The sequence below is a fragment of the Budorcas taxicolor genome, chromosome 2 (assembly GCF_023091745.1).
Source record: "Budorcas taxicolor isolate Tak-1 chromosome 2, Takin1.1, whole genome shotgun sequence".
NCBI classification, from domain to species: Eukaryota; Metazoa; Chordata; class Mammalia; order Artiodactyla; family Bovidae; genus Budorcas; species Budorcas taxicolor.
The window spans coordinates 62,695,907-62,715,231 of NC_068911.1; the positions used below are offsets into that span (position 1 = coordinate 62,695,907).

General features: G+C 42.9%; 1 protein-coding gene and 1 pseudogene across 5 annotated transcripts in view; both read left to right on the forward strand.

Moving 5' to 3' along the window:
- The window catches only part of TTN (titin), a 274,868-nt gene extending 270,698 nt beyond the window's left edge, over positions 1-4,170 (forward strand). For all 5 annotated transcript variants that reach the window (XM_052636390.1, XM_052636391.1, XM_052636392.1 and 2 more), the window contains 5 exons: positions 51-207; positions 944-1,635; positions 1,728-1,881; positions 2,416-2,718; positions 2,855-4,170. In XM_052636390.1, the coding sequence (XP_052492350.1) occupies positions 51-207; positions 944-1,635; positions 1,728-1,881; positions 2,416-2,718; positions 2,855-3,153 (1,605 nt within the window). In that variant the 3' untranslated portion in view covers positions 3,154-4,170. The remainder of the gene's footprint in view (positions 1-50; positions 208-943; positions 1,636-1,727; positions 1,882-2,415; positions 2,719-2,854) is intronic.
- Positions 4,171-8,866: 4,696 nt separating this feature from the next.
- LOC128060471 (oxidation resistance protein 1-like) lies at positions 8,867-16,965 on the forward strand (annotated as a pseudogene).
- Positions 16,966-19,325: the final 2,360 nt, after the last annotated feature.

Sequence of the window (19,325 nt, forward strand, 5' to 3'; positions counted from 1 at the left end):
AGTTTAAGAGTAACTCACTTTTTAAAATTCAAATCACTTGCATTCCACAGGCTATAACACAAGGAGGTAAATACAAACTCTCTGAAGACAAAGGAGCATTCTTCCTAGAAATTCAGAAGACTGATACTTCTGACAGTGGACTTTATACTTGTACAATAACAAACTCAGCTGGATCTGTGTCCTCTAGCTGCAGATTAACAATAAAAGGTAAGTTGGCTTTTATTCTTACCAACAATTTTCGGAAAACTATATTAAGGAGACATTTCTAAACATGCTTGCTTACACACACAAAAAAAGTATTAAAATAAAAACTGTTTTACCAAGTTACAGAGTACCATTTGTACACAAATGTATAAATACACATATTTGAAGTTAGAATATAATTTATATTTATTAAGTGCATAACTGTATGTAGTGTTATATAAGAGTCCCAGATATTATGTAAGATGCCTGCTCCCTGTAATGTTTAAGAATGAATAGTCAGATGAATGTACCAAATGGTACTTGTTCCCTAAAACTTCGCTCTTGCTAATTTTCCAAAGCAGTGGAAAGTTAATGATAACAGTCCAAAGCTGTATCAGTTTTCCCAATTAAAATGAGTTTGCCTTCATCTGAATCTTCTAAAACATAATTAAATTGTTTTAATTAATCAAAATCTCCTAAATCCATCCATCTCCCAGATCCTTTAACTATTCAAAACTTTTTTCCCCTTAAGCCACAGAATTCATTCTTCAATTTAGTTTAGTTTAAATAATCGTTACACTGGTCTCGAAAGTCACACATGACAACTTTCCAAGATCGGGGCTGAGAAAGTATCACGTGTTAACCTACACTGCATGCGTAAGTCAGTGTTTTTTCTTTGTATATTACTTGCAGAATCCACAAGACAAAAGGGTAGGACCTCTTTTCCATTCAATTTGCTTTACTGAGCTTTCTTTTTCAGTTGTAAAAGACACTGAGATACAGAAAGTATCTGCACAAAAGACCTCCGAAATTACGTCCCAGAAGACGGCATCTATCCAAGAGGAAATTTCCAAGAAAGCCCTCATTTCTGAAGAAATCAAGACGTCAGAGGTGAAATCTCACGAAAAGCTAGCTCTCAAGGAGGAAGCTTCCACACTTCTGATTTCTGAAAAAGTCAAGAAATCAGAAGCCACCTCCCTGGAAAAATCTGTTGTCCATGAGGAAATCACTAAAACATCACAGGCATCGGAAGACATCCGAACTCATGCTGAGATCAAAGCATTTTCTACTCAGATGAGTATAACTGATGGTCAGAAAGTGACTCTGAAAGCCAACATCGCTGGTGCCACTGATGTGAAATGGGTACTGAACGGGGTGGAGCTCAGCAATTCTGATGAGTATAGGTACGGCATCTCAGGCAGCGACCATACCCTGACCATCAAGCAGGCTGGTCACAAAGATGAAGGGATCCTCACCTGCATCGGCAAAACCAGCCAAGGCATCATTAAGTGTCAGTATGATCTGACCCTAAGCAAAGAACTCTCAGATGCTCCAGCCTTCATCTCACAGCCCAGATCTCAAAATGTTAATGAAGGACAAAACGTTCTCTTTTCTTGTGAAATCAGTGGTGAGCCATCGCCTGAAATCGAATGGTTTAAAAACAACCTGCCAGTAAGTTTAATTATGAATGTTACTGAAGAGAACTTTCAATACTTTACTCCTGAAGAGCTCAAAGAAACACTTTTTTTTCCTCTTTTTTTTAGATTTCTATTTCTTCAAATATCAGTGTAAGTCGCTCCAGAAATGTATATTCTCTTGAAATCCGAAATGCATCAGTAAGTGACAGTGGGAAGTATACAATTAAGGCCAAAAATTTCCGTGGCCAGTGTTCAGCTACTGCTTCCTTAACAGTCCTTCGTAAGTATATCTTTACCACTTTCGTTACTTGCTTAAGGCCATTGTATGGTTCTGTTTTTTGCTTTTGTCTTTCTGAGCACAGCAAACTCTCAGGAGCCTCTTTGAATACCATGTGTAAGAGACACAGGCTTCCTGTGTGAATTCATTCTTAACAGTCAATGTTTCTTTATAGCTAGATAGAAATATGGATAAGTTAACTTTCAAAGCAAAGCTACCAGCTGTCCTGTTACATGTATTTTCAGAATGCACAATATAAAAATTATTTTCTATTTCTATGACTAGCCATTTTTTTCCCTAGTGATTCTAGCACCTGCATGAAATGTAATACTATAAATATAAGGATTCATTTCTGGGAGACACTGGGCTAGCTCTTGACAACTGTATGTATGTATTTGCTTACGCTTTCACAGCAAATCGTTTGGGTTATGTTTCTGTGTGTGCGTGTCTAAGTTTCCATTTCTGCAAGTCAATGTCAGATGTCACAAATTAACCAGATGTCATTGATGTTCACTGTGTATCTGCTATGCTCCACAGCTCTAGTTGAAGAACCTCCCAGAGAGGTAGTATTGAGAACAAGTGGTGACACGAGCTTGCAAGGAAGCTTCTCGTCTCAGTCAGTCCAAATGTCTGCCTCTAAGCAGGAGGCCTCCTTCAGCAGTTTCAGCAGCAGCAGTGCTAGCAGCATGACTGAAATGAAATTTGCAAGCATGTCTGCCCAAAGCATGTCCTCCATGCAAGAGTCCTTTGTAGAAATGAGTTCCAGCAGTTTTATGGGAAAATCTAGTATGACACAACTGGAGAGTTCAACTAGTAGAATGCTTAAAGCAGGCCTAAGAGGTGAGCAATCAAATTATCGGTAGAGGTAGACAAGCCTAGTAGCATGGTAGAATCTTTAGTGCACACAATTCAGTAGAATGCAAGTTTTAATTTTTTTTCAGTGATTCTAAAGGTTTGTTGTTGTTGTTCCATAAAGGAATTCCACCTAAAATTGAAGCTCTTCCTCCTGACATCAGCATTGATGAAGGAAAAGTTTTAACAGTAGCCTGCGCTTTTACGGGTGAGCCTACCCCGGAAATAACATGGTCCCGTGGTGGAAGAACAATTCATGATCAAGAACAGCAAGGGCGATTCCACATTGAAAACACAGATGACCTGACGACTCTGATCATCATGGACGTACGGAAACAAGATGGTGGACTGTATACCCTGAGTTTAGGGAATGAATTTGGATCTGACTCTGCTACTGTGAATATAAATATTCGATCCATTTAAGAGGGCCTGTGCTCTCACACTCAGACTCATTCTTAACCTTACCCAAATGATTCACATGGACTAATCTTTCTGTCTTTCTGATCTGTAAATACTTAAAAAAAGAGTAGTTTTGTATCAACCTAAATGAGTCGAAGTTCAAAAATAATACATTTCAATCTTTTCATAATTGTTGACCTAAGAAGATTACACATTTTCTAGTGACATGTACATACTGTATATAGCCGAATTAACGGTTATAAAGTTTTGTACCATTTATTTTATGACATTTTACACTGTAACTATTGAAACTAACGGTTGGTAGGAGAAAGTTTCTTATGGAACGAATACCCTGCTCAACACTTAATCAATCTTTGTGCCTCAACATAATGTTGATGTCTAAGTATGCCTCAATGGGTCGAGGAATTCCCCATTGAAGATGTCCTATCCACCGAAAAATGCTGTGCACGTCACCTGATGTGCACCGATACTTATGGAATCAGAAATGTAAGGCATTGGTGATGTTTGCATTTACCCTCCTGTAAGCAACACTTTAACGTCTTACATTTTCTCTGATGATGTCACACTCAAAATTATCATGACTTAAATATTACCAGAACAAAGTGTAACGGCCAACACTTTGTTCGCTCATTTCACACTGTCTCTGACCATAGAGAGTGCCTGGGTAGCTTGGAAAAGTAACATCACCTGGCCATCCCCTCAGTTAACCAAGTTATTCATGCATTCCTATGCCAGAGCAGTGTCAACTCTTGGAGGTTCAGGGGTGCAGCCAACGCCTTCGTGTGGTAGTTCTAAATTTAAACCAGAAACTGGGGCAACTAAGCAATGAGCCACAGCAAAAAATAAAGAACAAAATAAAGCTGTCGTTAAATTTAAAAACAACAAAGTATTACTAACTGCCCAAAATATCAATTTGATGTAGTTCTTTTCATGCAAGTTTAAATTCAATTGTTAGTTATAATTGTTGGACCTCCTTGAGATCGTAACAACAAAATAAAGCAAGCTATCTGCACCTCAAAATGTGTGGCTGGTTGTTTTCTGTGAAATTCTGCAGCTGGGGAGGTATGTGCCTTTGAAAATCACAGAAATGATCATAGAGAAGAAAAAGCAACTCAAGTTCTCTACAGCAAATATTTAAATTATCATGTTGAATGTATTCAACAATTTTTTTAAAAGCACAGATATGATTCTCATGGATAAATTTATCCCCAGAAGTTAACAAAAATCCTCCAAAATAAGAAATCTTCTAAACATATTATCAAGAAAAATATTTTTATAGGGACTGATTCGGCTAAATCCAAAGGTACGGGAACATCAAAAATTCACAATATTTTGTGCAAAGATGAGCAAGATGAGATAGACCCTGTCCCTTAAGAATCATATAGAAGAGAAAATGACCACTTCCGGGAAAATGATCAATTGTGCAACTGAATCCATTACTGACTATTGTAGCTCCAAACTGAGACAGAACAAATCAGTCTTCAAAGCTAAAAGACTTTTTTTTTTTTTAAGAACTCATTTTAAATCATATAGTCCTACCAAGCTTTTCAAAACAACTGTTCTATACTTAATAATAAAATACCTAGCACCAGAAAAATCTGTATTTATCCATCTGATTAGATAATCCTAATTGTAAACCTATAAAGTTGATTCTTTGCCTAAATTACCCCCTAAATTAAATATAAGCGGCCAAAGTTGAAGCAAATGCACAGTCAATTCCTACTCCCCAAAGAAGATCTTGGGTCTGCATTAATTTATTCAGCAAATATTCTTTCTTAAAGCTTCCTTGGTGGCTCAGCGGTAAAAGAATTCGCCTGCCAATCCAGGAGACTCGGGTTCAATCCCTGGGTCAGGAAGATCCCTTGGAGAAGGGAATGGCAACCTGCTCCAGTATTCTTGCCTGGGAAATCCATGGACAGAGGAGCCTGGTGGGCTACATACAGTCCATGCGGTCACAAGAGTCAGACACGACTTAGCGACTAGACAAAAACAACTGCAACAAATTCTTTAAGTCAGATTTCCTAAAAGCAGACTCTAGTTGTTTGAGGGACTGCTCTCAGAAAGAAGCAAGTGAGGGGAGCAGAGCAGGGGAAGAAAGCTAAGCAAGAATGTGGTCTCAGCAGGAGCTTCAGCCCCATCCCATAAGTACCATAGTTGGTTCCACCTGGGAACAGGAACGCAGACCATCTGGATCCCCTCATCAGTGGCTACATGCTGTGAGCTTGTGGGGGTGGGGATGGGTGAGGGAAATAATCTCTGGGGTGAAGGGCACCCCTTGGCCAGACGGCTCTCTGCAGACTAGGGCAGCTCAACAACCAATGCTCACGAAACCAGGTCAGATACACATAACCTGGTTCTGGGCAGTACCGACAGCACCCACACCACCACCAAACAACTTAATACCTATTCTTGAGACACTGGGACCTGGGACTCTTTGCTGTAGTGCCTGCACCTGGACAAATGTCTCCTCAAGCAACAAAATACAGAGAAACTACAAAGGACTAAAAATAACTGCATGCCTGTGCAGTTGGGGCAAATTATGAACAAGACACAGAAAAGACCAAAAACCCACACAGCACCATCAGGTAGGTGGGCAGACCACCTAAGCCATCCCTGGACCCACTGCTACCCTCACCCCATGTAAGGAACCAGCCACCCCTGCTCCCCTCCAGGAAGCAAGCAAGGGAAACTGTCACTTGTTTCTACTCCTTCCTGTTGCAGCAGGGGCCCCCATAAAGGCTTGCTGGAATTTCCTGTCTAGCCTCGTATCAATTTCTATTGACTAAGGAGGCCACGAACTCTGGTCAGTAACATACTTTTTGGGAACACAGTGAAGGGACAGCTGTCCCCGTCCCAGGAGAGGATCTGAGCACCGCCAGGGACCGCCGAATGCGGCTTCCCCCTGGGCGACGAGCACTCGCCTGGACCTCATTTCAGTGTCACCACGTTTGATACGTCTGCCTTCCTGGCCGCTGGCGGTCTCAGACCCTCATTCAGGCAACACTCTCCCCCCAACCTTTGTCCCTTTCCCTCTCCTGAAATCGCTCTACCTCTCCCCTCTCTGTCCTCTTACTTCTGCCCCATCCTTCCCAGAGAGTGGCCATCGGGCAACTTGCTCCATCACTCCTCTTGGCTCGTGAGACGCTCTGGCCAGCAACAGCTCCCCTTGACCAGTGACAAACAGGTGGGAGAGGCCTGCCTCAGGCCGTGCAGACAGACCTTGGCCCAGTAGGCTCTCCTTGACTGGAGATTTACAAGAGCGAAGGAGATTCAAACCTAATATCACGTAGTGGCTGGAAGTCTGAGCGCCTCACAATATTCTCACCTTTATTTTCCTGCTGCCAAGAGATGTCCCACTGGGAACAGGCTGAAATGGCAGATTTCTATATACTGGTGGACGCATGGGTAGAAGTCCCATCTATGGGGTGGGAACCCAGAAATGATACACCACTGGCTGGTTTCCAGGCTTGATTACCCCAGTGGGCAGTGGACAGGGTGCTCCCTCCATCACCGGCCCTTTCTGAAGGCAGGTGGGTTGGTGCCTGAATAGACACCTGCAGCGGGCAGGTTGAAACGGCAATCTCTCTCTGTCTCTCTTTCATTCTCTTCTGCCCCTCCTCCCTTTACCTCTCCCGTGGTCCTCAGCCCTTCACTCCTGTGCCCTTCATCACGAAGACTCTGTGTCTTTAAGTTTCTGTCACCGTCTGTGTTTTTAAAAGGGCCTTTGTTTTATGTATTTCTGTCTGTCCAACTGGTCCTGCAAGTCTCTGCCAACATTGTGGACCTGGTGGAGCACCTAGGCCTTGAAATGCAAAAACAGCCCACATGGCCTGAGACTCTAGGCTCGGGGTGCTTAGTAGGACTTTAAAGACCACCCATGGGGGAAAAGAAAATAGCTTGCCTTTCTCCCCCCTGCCTCCAGTGTTAACTGTTCTGCCTGGCTCTAGGAACTATCTGATCTACCTATGGTCCCCCAGACAGGAAAAAAAAAAAAAAAGAGGACTTTTAAACTCTGACGGGAAAGCTATTGGTTCTGTCTGTACATAAAAATTAATTTGTAAATGAGCTGTATTTAATTGGCTTAAAGGAAACTGAGCACTTATGTACATTCTCAGAAATATAAAAGAAACTCGCCCAAGTATATTTCAGATTAATGTAAATACGAGAAACGCCCAGGGTATCTCTGCATTTTTAACAACTGGAGACAGTTTAAAAACAAATGAACTGATTTTCTTTTACAGTGCAGCCTGGTGCCAATATGCACTGGGTGACCAGGAGAAGTGGTCACAGAATGGATCCCTTAACTGTGTTGTTTTGGTTTATTTTTAAACAGAGAATAACTTAATGAAAACATTGTTGTTGAATCACTCAGTTGTGTCCAACTCTTTTGTGACCCCATGGACTGTAGCCCGCCAGGCTCCTCTGTCCATGGGATTTCCCAGGCAAGGATACTGAAATAGTTTGCCATTTCATTCTCCAGGGTAGCTTCCCAAAATACAGGGCTCAAACCCGTGTCTGCTACCCTGCAGGCAGATTCTTTGCCACTGAACGACCTGGGAAGCCCCAATAAATACACAGAATATTATAAAGGCTTTTGAATCCTTCTTTTCTTGCCATCCAATAGTAACCACTAAGGTCAAATCAGCTGTTATGATTTCTGTGTGTTTTGTTTTGTTTTAAGCATTCACCACAAAAGCATAAATCTATAAACAGTCTATTTTTCTGTTTATGTTTTCAAGCTTGATATAAATGATACCACATTGTACATCTCTCACAGCTTGCTTTTTTAAGGAAAGCACTTTTGTCATGGAAAAGTTCAAATGTATACAAATAAACAGAATAGTATAATGAGAATGGATAAACAACAAGGCCCCAATGTGCAGCCCAAGGAGCCACACTCCATATTCTGTGAAAAACAACAGTGGAAAAGAATACAAAAAAGAATATATATACATGTACAACTCAACCACCCTGCTGTACAGCAGAAATCAATGCAATGCTACAAATCAACTATACTTCCACAGAAAAAATAAAAATCTTTTAAAAACAATGGTATAATGAACTCCTATGTATCCGTTACCCAGCTCCAATGATCAATTGGATCTCTTAAATACCATTTACTACTGGATCTATTTTTGTAAGCTGTCCCCAAAATGGAGAAAGGTCCCGTGCGTGCAGGCCTTTATACTTTATGGAGACTCAGGCCTGAGGGATTTTTATCATGTATGTGGAGCCTCTATGCCTATGTGGTTCCCAAGGATTGGGAGCCAGACCTTCTCACAGAGCTTCCTTCCAGTCTCTTTTAATTAGTCACTGGCCCACTGAGCCTCCTTCTTGAGCTCCTTTTCCCTCCCCTTCACCATCTCCTTCAGCTCCTGGACTCCCACCTTACCACCCTGACAAATCGAAACCCCCAAATCAGTGCCCTCAGTGCTTTCCCCAGCAGAGCTCTGATCAGGTTCAAAGGTAACCCCCACTTTTGTCCCACAAAGCCTTTACCCTCTTCAGGAAGTAGCTAGAATGAGCATCCCCTTCTCAGTGGGAGACTTGGGAATCTGTAAGCAGAGATTTGGCAGGTCCTCAGAGAACCCTGACAAGTTTAGGCACAAATTTGTCAGGCTGGGGTTGACACACTCTCACCTGGCAGAACATCACGGTTATTCGGGCCCACTGTTGCAACCTGAGCATACACTGAGAAACGCCAGGGAACAGGCAGATGGCCTACTGGCCACCAACCCGCATCAGTGAACCTACCAGGGGAGTGAGGACGCAGTCCCAGAACATCGACCCACGCTGGGACTATGAAGATCAAGTAGGCCACGCTGGATGAGACATGTTATGTGTCTATCGGAAGGAATGAAAAAGTGTATGGTAAAGCCTGTAAACTAGGTAAGTTCTAAGAGGTTACTGAGAAGAAAGGTGGAAAGCTGCCATCTTCCTGAGCCAGCTAGTACATGAATATACACCCTCAGTCCGCAGAAGGGAGATCACCACTGGCCATGCCTTTTATCAAATGGTTGTCTAAGGAGTCCTCACAAATAGCTGAGAAAAGAGACATGAAAGGCAAGGGAGAAAAGGAAAGATATATCCATTTGAATTCAGAGTTCCAAAGAATAGCAGAGAGAGATAAGAAAGCCTTTCTAAGTGAACAATGCAAAAAAAAACAGAGGAAAACAATAGAATGGGAAAGACTAGAGATCTCTTAAAGAATATTAGAGATACTAAGGCACATTTCATGCAAAGATGGGCACAATAAAGGACAGAAATGGTATGGACCTAACAGAAGCAGAAGATATTAAGAAGAGGTAGCAAGAATACACAAGGAACTATACAAATAAGATTCTTAACCACCTAGATAACCACAATGGTATAGTCACTCACCTACAGCCAGACATCCTGGAATGTGAAGTCAAGTGGGCCTTAGGAAGCATCACTACGAGCAAAGCTAGTGGATGTGATGGAATTCCAGCTGAGCTATTTCAAATCCTAAAAGATGATGCTGTGAAAGTGCTACACTCAATATGCCAGCAAATTTGGAAAACTCAGCAGTGGCTGAGTTTTCATTCAATCAAAAGGTCAGTTTTCATTCAATCCCAAAGAAAGACAATGCCAAAGAAGTGTTCAAACTACTGCACAATTGCACTCATTTCACACGCTAGCAAAGCAATGCTCAAAATTCTCCAGGCCAGGTTTCAACAGTATGTGAACTGAGAACTTCCTGATGTACAAGCTGGAGTTAGGAAAGGCAGAGGAACCAGAGATCAACTTGGACTGTGGTGTTGGAGAAGGCTCTTGAGAGTCCCTCGGATAGCAAGGAGATCAAACCAGTCAGTCCTAAAGGAAATCAATACTAAATATTCATTGGAAGGACTGAAGTTGAAGCTCCAATACTTTGGCCACCTGATTGGAAGGGCCGACTCATTGGAAAAGACCGTGATGCTGGGAAATATGGAAGGCATGAGGAGAAGGGGACAGCAGAGGATGAGATGGTTGGATGGCATCACTGACTCAATGGACATGAGTCTGAGTAAACTCTGGGAGCTGGTGACGGACAGGGAAGCCTGGCGTGCTGCAGTCCATGGGGTGCAAAGATTCAGACACGACCAAGCGACTGAACAGCAACAACTCCTGACATCAGGAGAAAAATACGAAAGCTCGAGGCTGGCCCCCAAACCTCATTGTCAACCTTGATAAAGGAGGTCTTCAAGGTCTATAACAACCAAGACTGAACAGAGAAGGCCAATAAGGATAAGACGTTAATAAAGAAAACAGAGCTTTTGGCTGCTCTGAATCACCCACCACCTTGAGGGGACCCCAGAGGGCTGAGAAGGCTGGACAGGCTGCCAAGAAGCTTCCTGGGCCCGGATCAGGGTACCTTTTGTCAGAAGGTGGTCACTGGAAGGGGAACGTCCTGAGTGCCCTCCTCTGGGATGCCCCAGGGGCAACTTGACGGGCCCCAGTTCCTCACAATTTATGTCTCCCCTTGCCTATGAAGTCGGGTCCATTAGTATTACTCACTCCTTTTTGTATATGCCAGAATGCCTTCCTTGGGAGAGATTTGCTAAATAAGCTAGGAGCTAGTATATTCTTAGGACAGGGTGAAGTCCAAGGAGGCAGAGAATTCAAACAGAGAATGCATCTGTTGGTAGCCCCAGATGACCCACCTGCTGGTCATCAAAATATTTCCCAAGACATCTCCCAAGAAATCAGAGAGCAAGTAGATAACAGCAGTTTAGGATGCTTCAGTGCCAAGCAGGGCAAAACATGCTCCCCTCTACAGAAAGAAGAGTAATGCCTGGGAGGGAGCACCCAGAGAGAAGATCCTTGAAAGTCAGAAGCCCTGAGGGGACTCCAGCACTGGTCACCAAATTTCTAAAATGCAGACTCTTTAGGCCCTGCCAATCCCCTTGCAACACCCTGGTCCTCCCCATTCAGAAGCCTAATGGAGAGTATCGTCAGTTTGTGTAAGCCTTAGAGCAGTGAAGGAGGCAGTCGTCCCTGTTCACCCACGGATGCTAAACCCACACACCTTGTCACCCACATGCTGGGGAGCGCTCAGTATTTCTCTGTTTGGTACCTCAAAGATGCATTTTTCTGTATTCCCCTCCATCCATACTCCCAGTATCTTTTTGTCTTTGTATGGAGGGACTCTGACACCCTGGAGGCAGGACAGCCCCCATTATTTTTGGAAATGCATTAGCAAGGCACGTGATCCTTGAAAAGGGAACTCTGCTACAATATGTTGATGATTGATAAGTACTGAAACCAAACAAGATTCAGATCAAAATACTGTTAAGGTCTTAAATTTTCTGGTAAAAAAGGGATGTATCTCATCAACCAAGGCTCAAATATCACAGCAATGGGTTCAATATTTAAGATCTGTTTTGACCCCTAAGGCCACAGGTCAGAAAAGAGCAACTGGTGATTATAATCTCCAACCACAAAGAGGCAATGCCGAGGCTTTCTCAGGATGACTGGGTTCTGTCACATCTGGATTCCAAATTATGGCCTTAAAGCCAAAGCCCTCTTTGAGGCTCTAAAGGGAGAAGAAAGGGAATCCCTTCATTGAAAGAGCAACCACCAGTGACTCTAAAGACTTTGTTGAGCAGAGCATTAGCACTGAGACTTCCAAATGTGGACAAGCCCTTTACGTATACATTCACAAGAGATCGGGGATAGTACTATGAGTCCTGACCCAAAAGCTGGGACCACATCAGAGACCAGTGGCTTATTTTTCATAACAACTGGACACAGTGGCCCTGGAATGACCAAACTGCCTGCTGGCAATAGCAGCCATACCCTTGCTGGTTAATGAGGCTTCCAAGCTTACCCTGGGACAACACTTAGATGTGTTAACCCTTTATCAGGTACACTCAGTGCTGGAAGTAAAAGATTATTGGTTGACTGAAGGAAGGTTAACAAGATATCAGGCCCTCCTAACAGAGACCCTCGACATTATTTTATAAGTGTGCCAAACCCTGAACCCAGCAACTCTGCTTCCAGTAGCTGAGAGTGGGGACTTGCTGTGTCATTGTATAAACACCATAGAACAAACTTACTCCAGCAGGTCTGATCTTCTAGATGAATCTGTTGATAGCCCTGAGGTCAAATGGTTTACTGATGGGAGCAGTTTTATAGAAATGGGAACCTGAAAGGTGGGGCATGCCATTGCTAGTCTAGATCAAGTCACAGAAGCGAAGGCCCCACCAACCCAGACATCAGCACAGATGTGGAACTAATTCACTAATGGGAGCTTTGCAACTAGGGAAGGATAAGAAATTAAATACTTCTACTGACTCTAACTACAGGTTCCACATGCTACATGCTCATACTACCATTTGGAAAGAAAGAGGAATGTTAACCACCAGAAATTCTCCTATAAAACATAAAGATGTGATTCGGGCTTTTTAGATGGGGTGCAGCTCCCAACCCGGGTAGCCACTGTAGGGGCCATCAGAGGAATGGATCTCTTGTGAGCCAAGGAGACAGCAAAGTTTATCAAACTGCAAAAAAGGCAGCTCAACTGCAAGAGCCTGAACAAATTGTGGCCCTAGTGATTGATCACCCTGAACTCTGTAGCCTTCCCCAGTATTCTCCAAAAGAACAAGAAAATGCTGAGAAACAGGGCTATGAGAAGGGAAGCACAGGCTGGTATAAAAAGGAGAGTAAGGTTCCAATTCCTGAGTCCCTACAATGGAAACTAAGAGTTACATGATGCCACCCATTATGGGAGGGATGCACTATGGGACTTAACACAAAAGGCTTTCTCAGGGAAGGGGCTTAAAAGAACAGAAAAACAAGTAATGCTTGCCTGTGATTTATGTGACCAGAATAACCCACAGACCCACTCAATACCCTCATCATTACTCAGTCCAATCAAATGCCAAGTGACATATCTGGGGTGGTGGGGAGGGGGAGACTGGTAGATTTCACTTAAATGCCCCCACAATCAGGATATAAATATCTTCTGATACTTTTCACTGGATGGGTTGACGCCTTCTCCGCCTGATCTGAAAAGGCTATGGAAATCTAGAAGTCCCTTTTAAAAGAAATAATCCCTTGATTTGGACTTCCAAAGTCCCTCCAGAACAGTAACAGGCCCTCTGTTATAGCCCAAATCACACAGGGACTTACTATGGCTCCTAGGGATACACTATAAAGTAAACACCTCTTGGCTGCTCCAGTCTTCAGGGAAGGTAGAGAAAATGAAACACAGTTTAAAGAAAACCACAGCAAAGCTCTGCCAAGAAACTCATGAACCTTGGACCAACTTTCTTCTTACTGCACTACTAAAGGTCCATGTAGACCCCAGGAGTGCTCTGAGTCTTAGCGCATTTGAAATGATCTGTGGAAGGCCTTCTATTACTGCTGATATTCAAGAATCGTATTTGAAGGGGAACATTTAAGAGTCGTGTTCAATTCTTTGCGAACCCAAGGACTATACAGTCCATGGAATTCTCCAGGCCAGAATACTGGAGTGAGTAGCCTTTCCCTTCTCCAGGGGATCTTCCCAACCCAGGGATGGAACCCCACAAAGGTCTCCCACATTGTAGGGGGATTCTTTACCAGCTGAGTCACCAGGGAAGCCCAAGAATACTGGAGCGGGTAGCCTATCCCTTCTCCAGATCTTCCCATCCCAGGAATTAAACTGGGATCTCCTGCATTGCAGGCAGATTCTTTACCAGCTGAGCTACCAGAGAAGCCATTTAGAAGAATGCTGGATATGCCATCAACACCCCCAGCTGGCTATTACTCTCATGCATTTCCCCTGAACCTGCTGGGTCCAGTGGTAATTAACAATCTAAATGGAGTAAAACTGCCACCCCTTCACCTCTATTAGTCACACACACACACACACACACACACACACACACACACACACCCCTTCCAGGGGGCTATTCCAATGCTTTAGCCCGACTCCCGCGTACAACTGGATCCAAGGTGTGGGGCACGCTACGTTAAACTGCACAAACAGCACTTGTTTCACATGCCCTGAAAACTCTTCCAAGGCATAATACACCAGATATCCTACAACCTTACCCACTGATGCCATGTTTCAAACTACAGCCCCACATCCCTAAACAACACAGAAGGGGGATGTGGGTGATAGAAAGGAAACATTCCATCCACCCAGTCAATCCAAGTAAATCCACCTGTGGGATTCCAGACAAACAGTGATCAGGCCTATGGAATGCAACCCCCAACTGGAGTCAGCAGGATCATGCATGAGCATCTAGTTTAAATTTTTGTAGAGAGTAGGGAGAGAGGCTACAGTGAAGGCTCCACACTCTGCACACGACTCAGCAGTAGTGCTCTGCCTCTGGCACTGCCTGGCTTTCCTCCAAAAGCATTTCCCACCACGATCTCCTCCCTCCTGTCTCCTCAGGTCATCTCTCTGCAGTCAAAAGTAGTCCTCACTCTGGGATTGCTCTCCAATTCCTACACTCCAGCTCCCACCCACCACGCATTCTGGTGAACTTGCGTTCCTATCTAGGACACTGGCCAAAAAAAGACTCTACACAAGAAAGATGAGAGAAGAATACCTTTTCAGAAATCCAAAGGGACTATTGAATATACTGTTGAATCAAAGAATTCTTTGAATAGTATAGCCCTGAAATTTGATACAAGCTCAACAAACTTGTTGAATTAAATATTCTCCCGAGCACTTGTTAATGGATGGGTTTTATAATGTTCCCAACCCTGAATAAGTCTCCAGTGTTGAGCACCCTCCATCTCTAAGCCCCATAAGCACTGTGTCACAAACATCATCCGGAGGCTGAATTAGATAAGACTACTAATCCTGATGTAGTCCACTCAAAAGAAGCAACTCCCTTTACTGCTTTTACTAGTATTCGACCTGCATGAGTTGTATCCTCCACTTCTGAAGAGGAAGAAGCACTTACTGAGACATTTCTTAAAATTAATTGCAGATATACTACCAGTGGCAAGAGCACAGTCAGTGGTATGTTGCTCAGTTCAGTTCAGTCGCTCAGTCGTGTCCGACTCTTTGCAACCCCATGAATCGCAGCACAACAGGCCTCCCTTGTCCATCACCAACTCCTGGAGTTTACCCAAACTCATGTCCATCGAGTCGATGATGCCATCCAACCATCTCATCCTCTGTCGTCCCCTTCTCCTGCCCCTAATCCCTCCCAGCATCAGGGTCTTTTCCAATGAGTCAACTCTTCGCATGAGGTGGCCAAAGTACTGAGTTTCAGCTTCACCATCAGTCTTTCCAACAAACACCCAGGACTGATCTCCTTTAGGATGGACTGGTTGGATCTCCTTGCAGTGTCCAAGGAACTCTCAAGAGTCTTCTCCAACACCACAGTTCAAAAGCATCAATTCTTTGGCACTCAGCTTTCTTCACAGTCCAACTCTCACATCCATAAATGACCACTGGAAAAACCATAGCCTTGACTAGATGGACCTTTGTTGGCAAAGTAATGTCTCTGCTTTTGAATATGCTATCTAGGTTGGTCATAACTTTCCTTCCAAGGAATAAGCATCTTTTAATTTCATGGCTGCAATCACCATCTGCAGTGATTTTGGAGCCCAAGAAAATAAAGTCTGATGCTGTTTCCACATCTATTTGCCATGAAGTGACGGGACCAGATGTCATGATCTTAGTTTTCTGAATATTGAGTTTTAAACCAACTTTTTCTCCTCTCCTCTTTCACTACCATCAAGAGGCTTTTTATTTCCTCTTCACTTTCTGCCATAAGGGTGGTGTCATGTGCATAACTGAGGTTATTGATACTTCTCATGGCAATCTTGAGTCCAGCTTGTGCTTCTTCCAGCCCAGCGTTTCTTGTGATGTACTCTGCATAGAAGTTAAATAAGCAGGGTGACAATATACAGCCTTGACGTACTCCTTTTCCTATTTGGAACCAGTCTGTTGTTCCACGTCCAGTTCTAACTGTTGCTTCCTGACCTGCATATAGGTTTCTCAAGAGGCAGGTCAGGTGATCTGGTAGTCCCATCTCTTTCAGAAGTTTCCACAGTTTATTGTTATCCACACAGTCAAAGACTTTGGCATAGTCAATAAAGCAGAAATAGATGTTTTTCTGGAACTCTCTGGTATGTTGCTAGTTACACCAAATAACATAATGTTTGATTCACATAAAACAGACCCCTTGGTTCAAGAGAAAGGCCATAAGGAATATGGCATCATGTAGCCAATGGAATTGTACGTCTGCAATCCACAAAGAAATTTTGGATGGCAAAATAAAGGAATCCTTACTCATGGAGATAGATCAGTCATCAGGAAGGGACTTCTGCCACTTAAAGAAAATGACAAGAAGTAAAACTGATGAAATAGACTCAAGAATCTGTGATACAGGTAATGATAGTGCCAGCACTGCTCCTAGGAACACCAAGAATCTCTTCCTGAAGATGTTGATGGAATCAGAACTCTCTCCTTTACAAGAGGAGCTTATTTCTTCAGGTGAGCTATGGCAAGATAAATCACCTGGTGCATGGAGTCTGTGCAGACTGTCAATGAGAGTGCAGCAGAATGTTTGACAGTCATATCAGAGGCTGCTAGTACTCCTGCTCACTTAAGTCTGATTCTGCACATACTACAAATGAAGTGGGGACTCTCTCTTAAAACTGACTTAAATAATCTTGAAATGGCCACTAAGGAAGGGGATCAGGCTACAGAAGATCTTCAAGAAACATCAGATCCTAAAGAACAAAGCATAGGCATAAAAGGTAACCAGGATTTTCCTCTGAATGAGAATTCACTACACCAAGAAGAAATTGAAAATTAAAAGTATTCCTTGTGAGGAAGCAATAGGATTTAAACAAAAGTAAACTGTCAACCCTTCTCCAGTGGATCACATTTTGTCTGAACTCTCCACCATGACCTGTCCATCTTGGGTGGCCCTACACAGCATGGCTCATAGTTTTATTGAGTTAGACAAGGCTATGGTCCATGTGACCAGATTGGTTAGTTTTTCAGCCTGTCTGCTCTCTGATGGAGAAGGATAAGAGGCTTACAGAAGCTTCCTGATGTCGGTAGGTGCCCAATATGCTACTGGAGATCAGTGGAGAACTGACTCCAGAAAGAAGGCAGAGACGGAGCCAAAGCAAAAACAATACCGAGTTCTGGATGTGACTTGTGATGGAAGTAAAGTCCGATGCTGTAAAGAGCAATATTGCATAGGAACTTGGAATGTTAGGTCCATGAATCAAGGCAAATTGGAAGTGGTCAAACAGGAGATGGCAAGAGTGAACATCAACATTTTAGGAATCAGCGAACTAAAATGGACTGGAATAGGTGAATTTAACTCAGATGACCACTATATCTACTACTGTGGGCAAGAATCCCTTAGAAGAAATGGAGTAGCTATCATAGTCAACAAGAGTCTGAAATGCAGTACTTGGATGCAATCTCAAAAACGACAGAATGATCTCTGTTCATTTCCAAGGCAAACCATTCAATATCACAGTAATCCAAGTCTATGCCTCAACCAGTAATGCTGAAGAAGCTGAAGTTGAACGGTTCTGTGAAGACTTACAAGACCTTCTAGAACTAACACCAAAAAAAGAGATGTCCTTTTCATCATAGGGGAGTGGAATGCCAAAGTACAAAGTCAATACCTGCAGTAATGGGAAATTCGGCTTTGGAATACAGAATGAAACAGGGTAAAGGCTAACAGAGTTTTGCCAAGAGAATTCACTGATCATAGCACACACCCTCTTCCAACAACACAAGAGAAGACTCTACACATGGATATCACCAGATGATCAATGTGGGAATCAGATTGATTATATTCTTTGTACCCAAAGATGGAGAAGCTCTATAAGTCAACAAAAACAAGACCAGGAGCTAACTGTAGCTCAGATCATGAACTCCTTATTGCCAAATTCAGACTTAAATTGAAGAAAGTAGGGAAAACAACTAGACCATTCAGCTATGACCTAAATTAAATCCATTACAATTATACAGTGGAAGTGAGAAATAGATTTAAGGGACTAGATCTGACAGATTGAGTGGCTGATGAACTATGGACGGAGGTTCGTGACATTGTACAGGAGGCAGTGATCAAGACCATCCCCAAGAAAAAGAAATGAAAAAGGCAAAATGATTGTCTGAGGAGGCCTTGCAAACAGCTATGAAAAGAAGAGAAGCAAAAGGCAAAGGAGAAAAGGAAAGATATACCCATTTGAATGCAGAGTTCCAAAGAATAGCAAGGAGAGATAAGACAGCCTTCCTCAGTGATCAGTGCAAAGAAATAGAGGAAAACAACAGAATGGGAAAGACTAGAGATCTCTTCAACCAAATTAGAAATACCAAGGAACTTTTCATGCAAAGATGGGCACAATAAAGGACAAAAATGGTATGGACCTAACAGAAGCGGAAGATATTAAGAAGAGGTGGCAAGAATACACAGAAGAACTATACAAAAAAGATCTTCATGACCCAGGTAATCACAATGGTGTAATCACTCATCTAGAGGCAGACATCCTGGAATGTGAAGTCAAGTGGGCCTTAGGAAGCATCACTATGAACAAAGCTAGTGGAGGTGATGGAATTCCAATTGAGTTATTTCAAATCCTAAAAAATGATGCTGTGGAAAGTGTTGAACTCAGTATGCCAACAAATTTGGAAAACTCAGCAGGGGCCACAGGACTGGAAAAGGTCGGTTTTTATTCCAATCCCAAAAAAAGGCAATGCTAAAGAATGTTCAAACTACCACACAATTGTACTCATCTCACACGCTAGCAAAGTAGTGCTGAAAATTCTCCAAACCAGGCTTCAACAGTACATGAACCGTAAACTTCCAGATGTTCAAGGTAGATTTAGAAAAGGCAGAGGAACCAGAGATCAAATAGCAAACATCTGTTGGATCATCAAAAAAGAGAGAAAATTCCAGAAAAACATCGGCTTTATTGACTATACCAAAGCTGTGTGGATCACAACAAACTGTGGAAAATTCTGAAAGAGATGGGAACACCAGACCACCTGACCTGCCTCCTGAGAAATCTGTATACAGGTCAAGAAGCAACAGTTAGAACTGGACATGGAACAACAAATTGGTTCCAAAAAGGAGTACATCAAGGCTGTATATTGTCACCCTGTTTATTTAACTTATATGCAGCATACATCATGTGAAACGCTGGGCTGGATGAAGCACAAGCGGGAATCAAGACTGCCAGGAGAAATATCA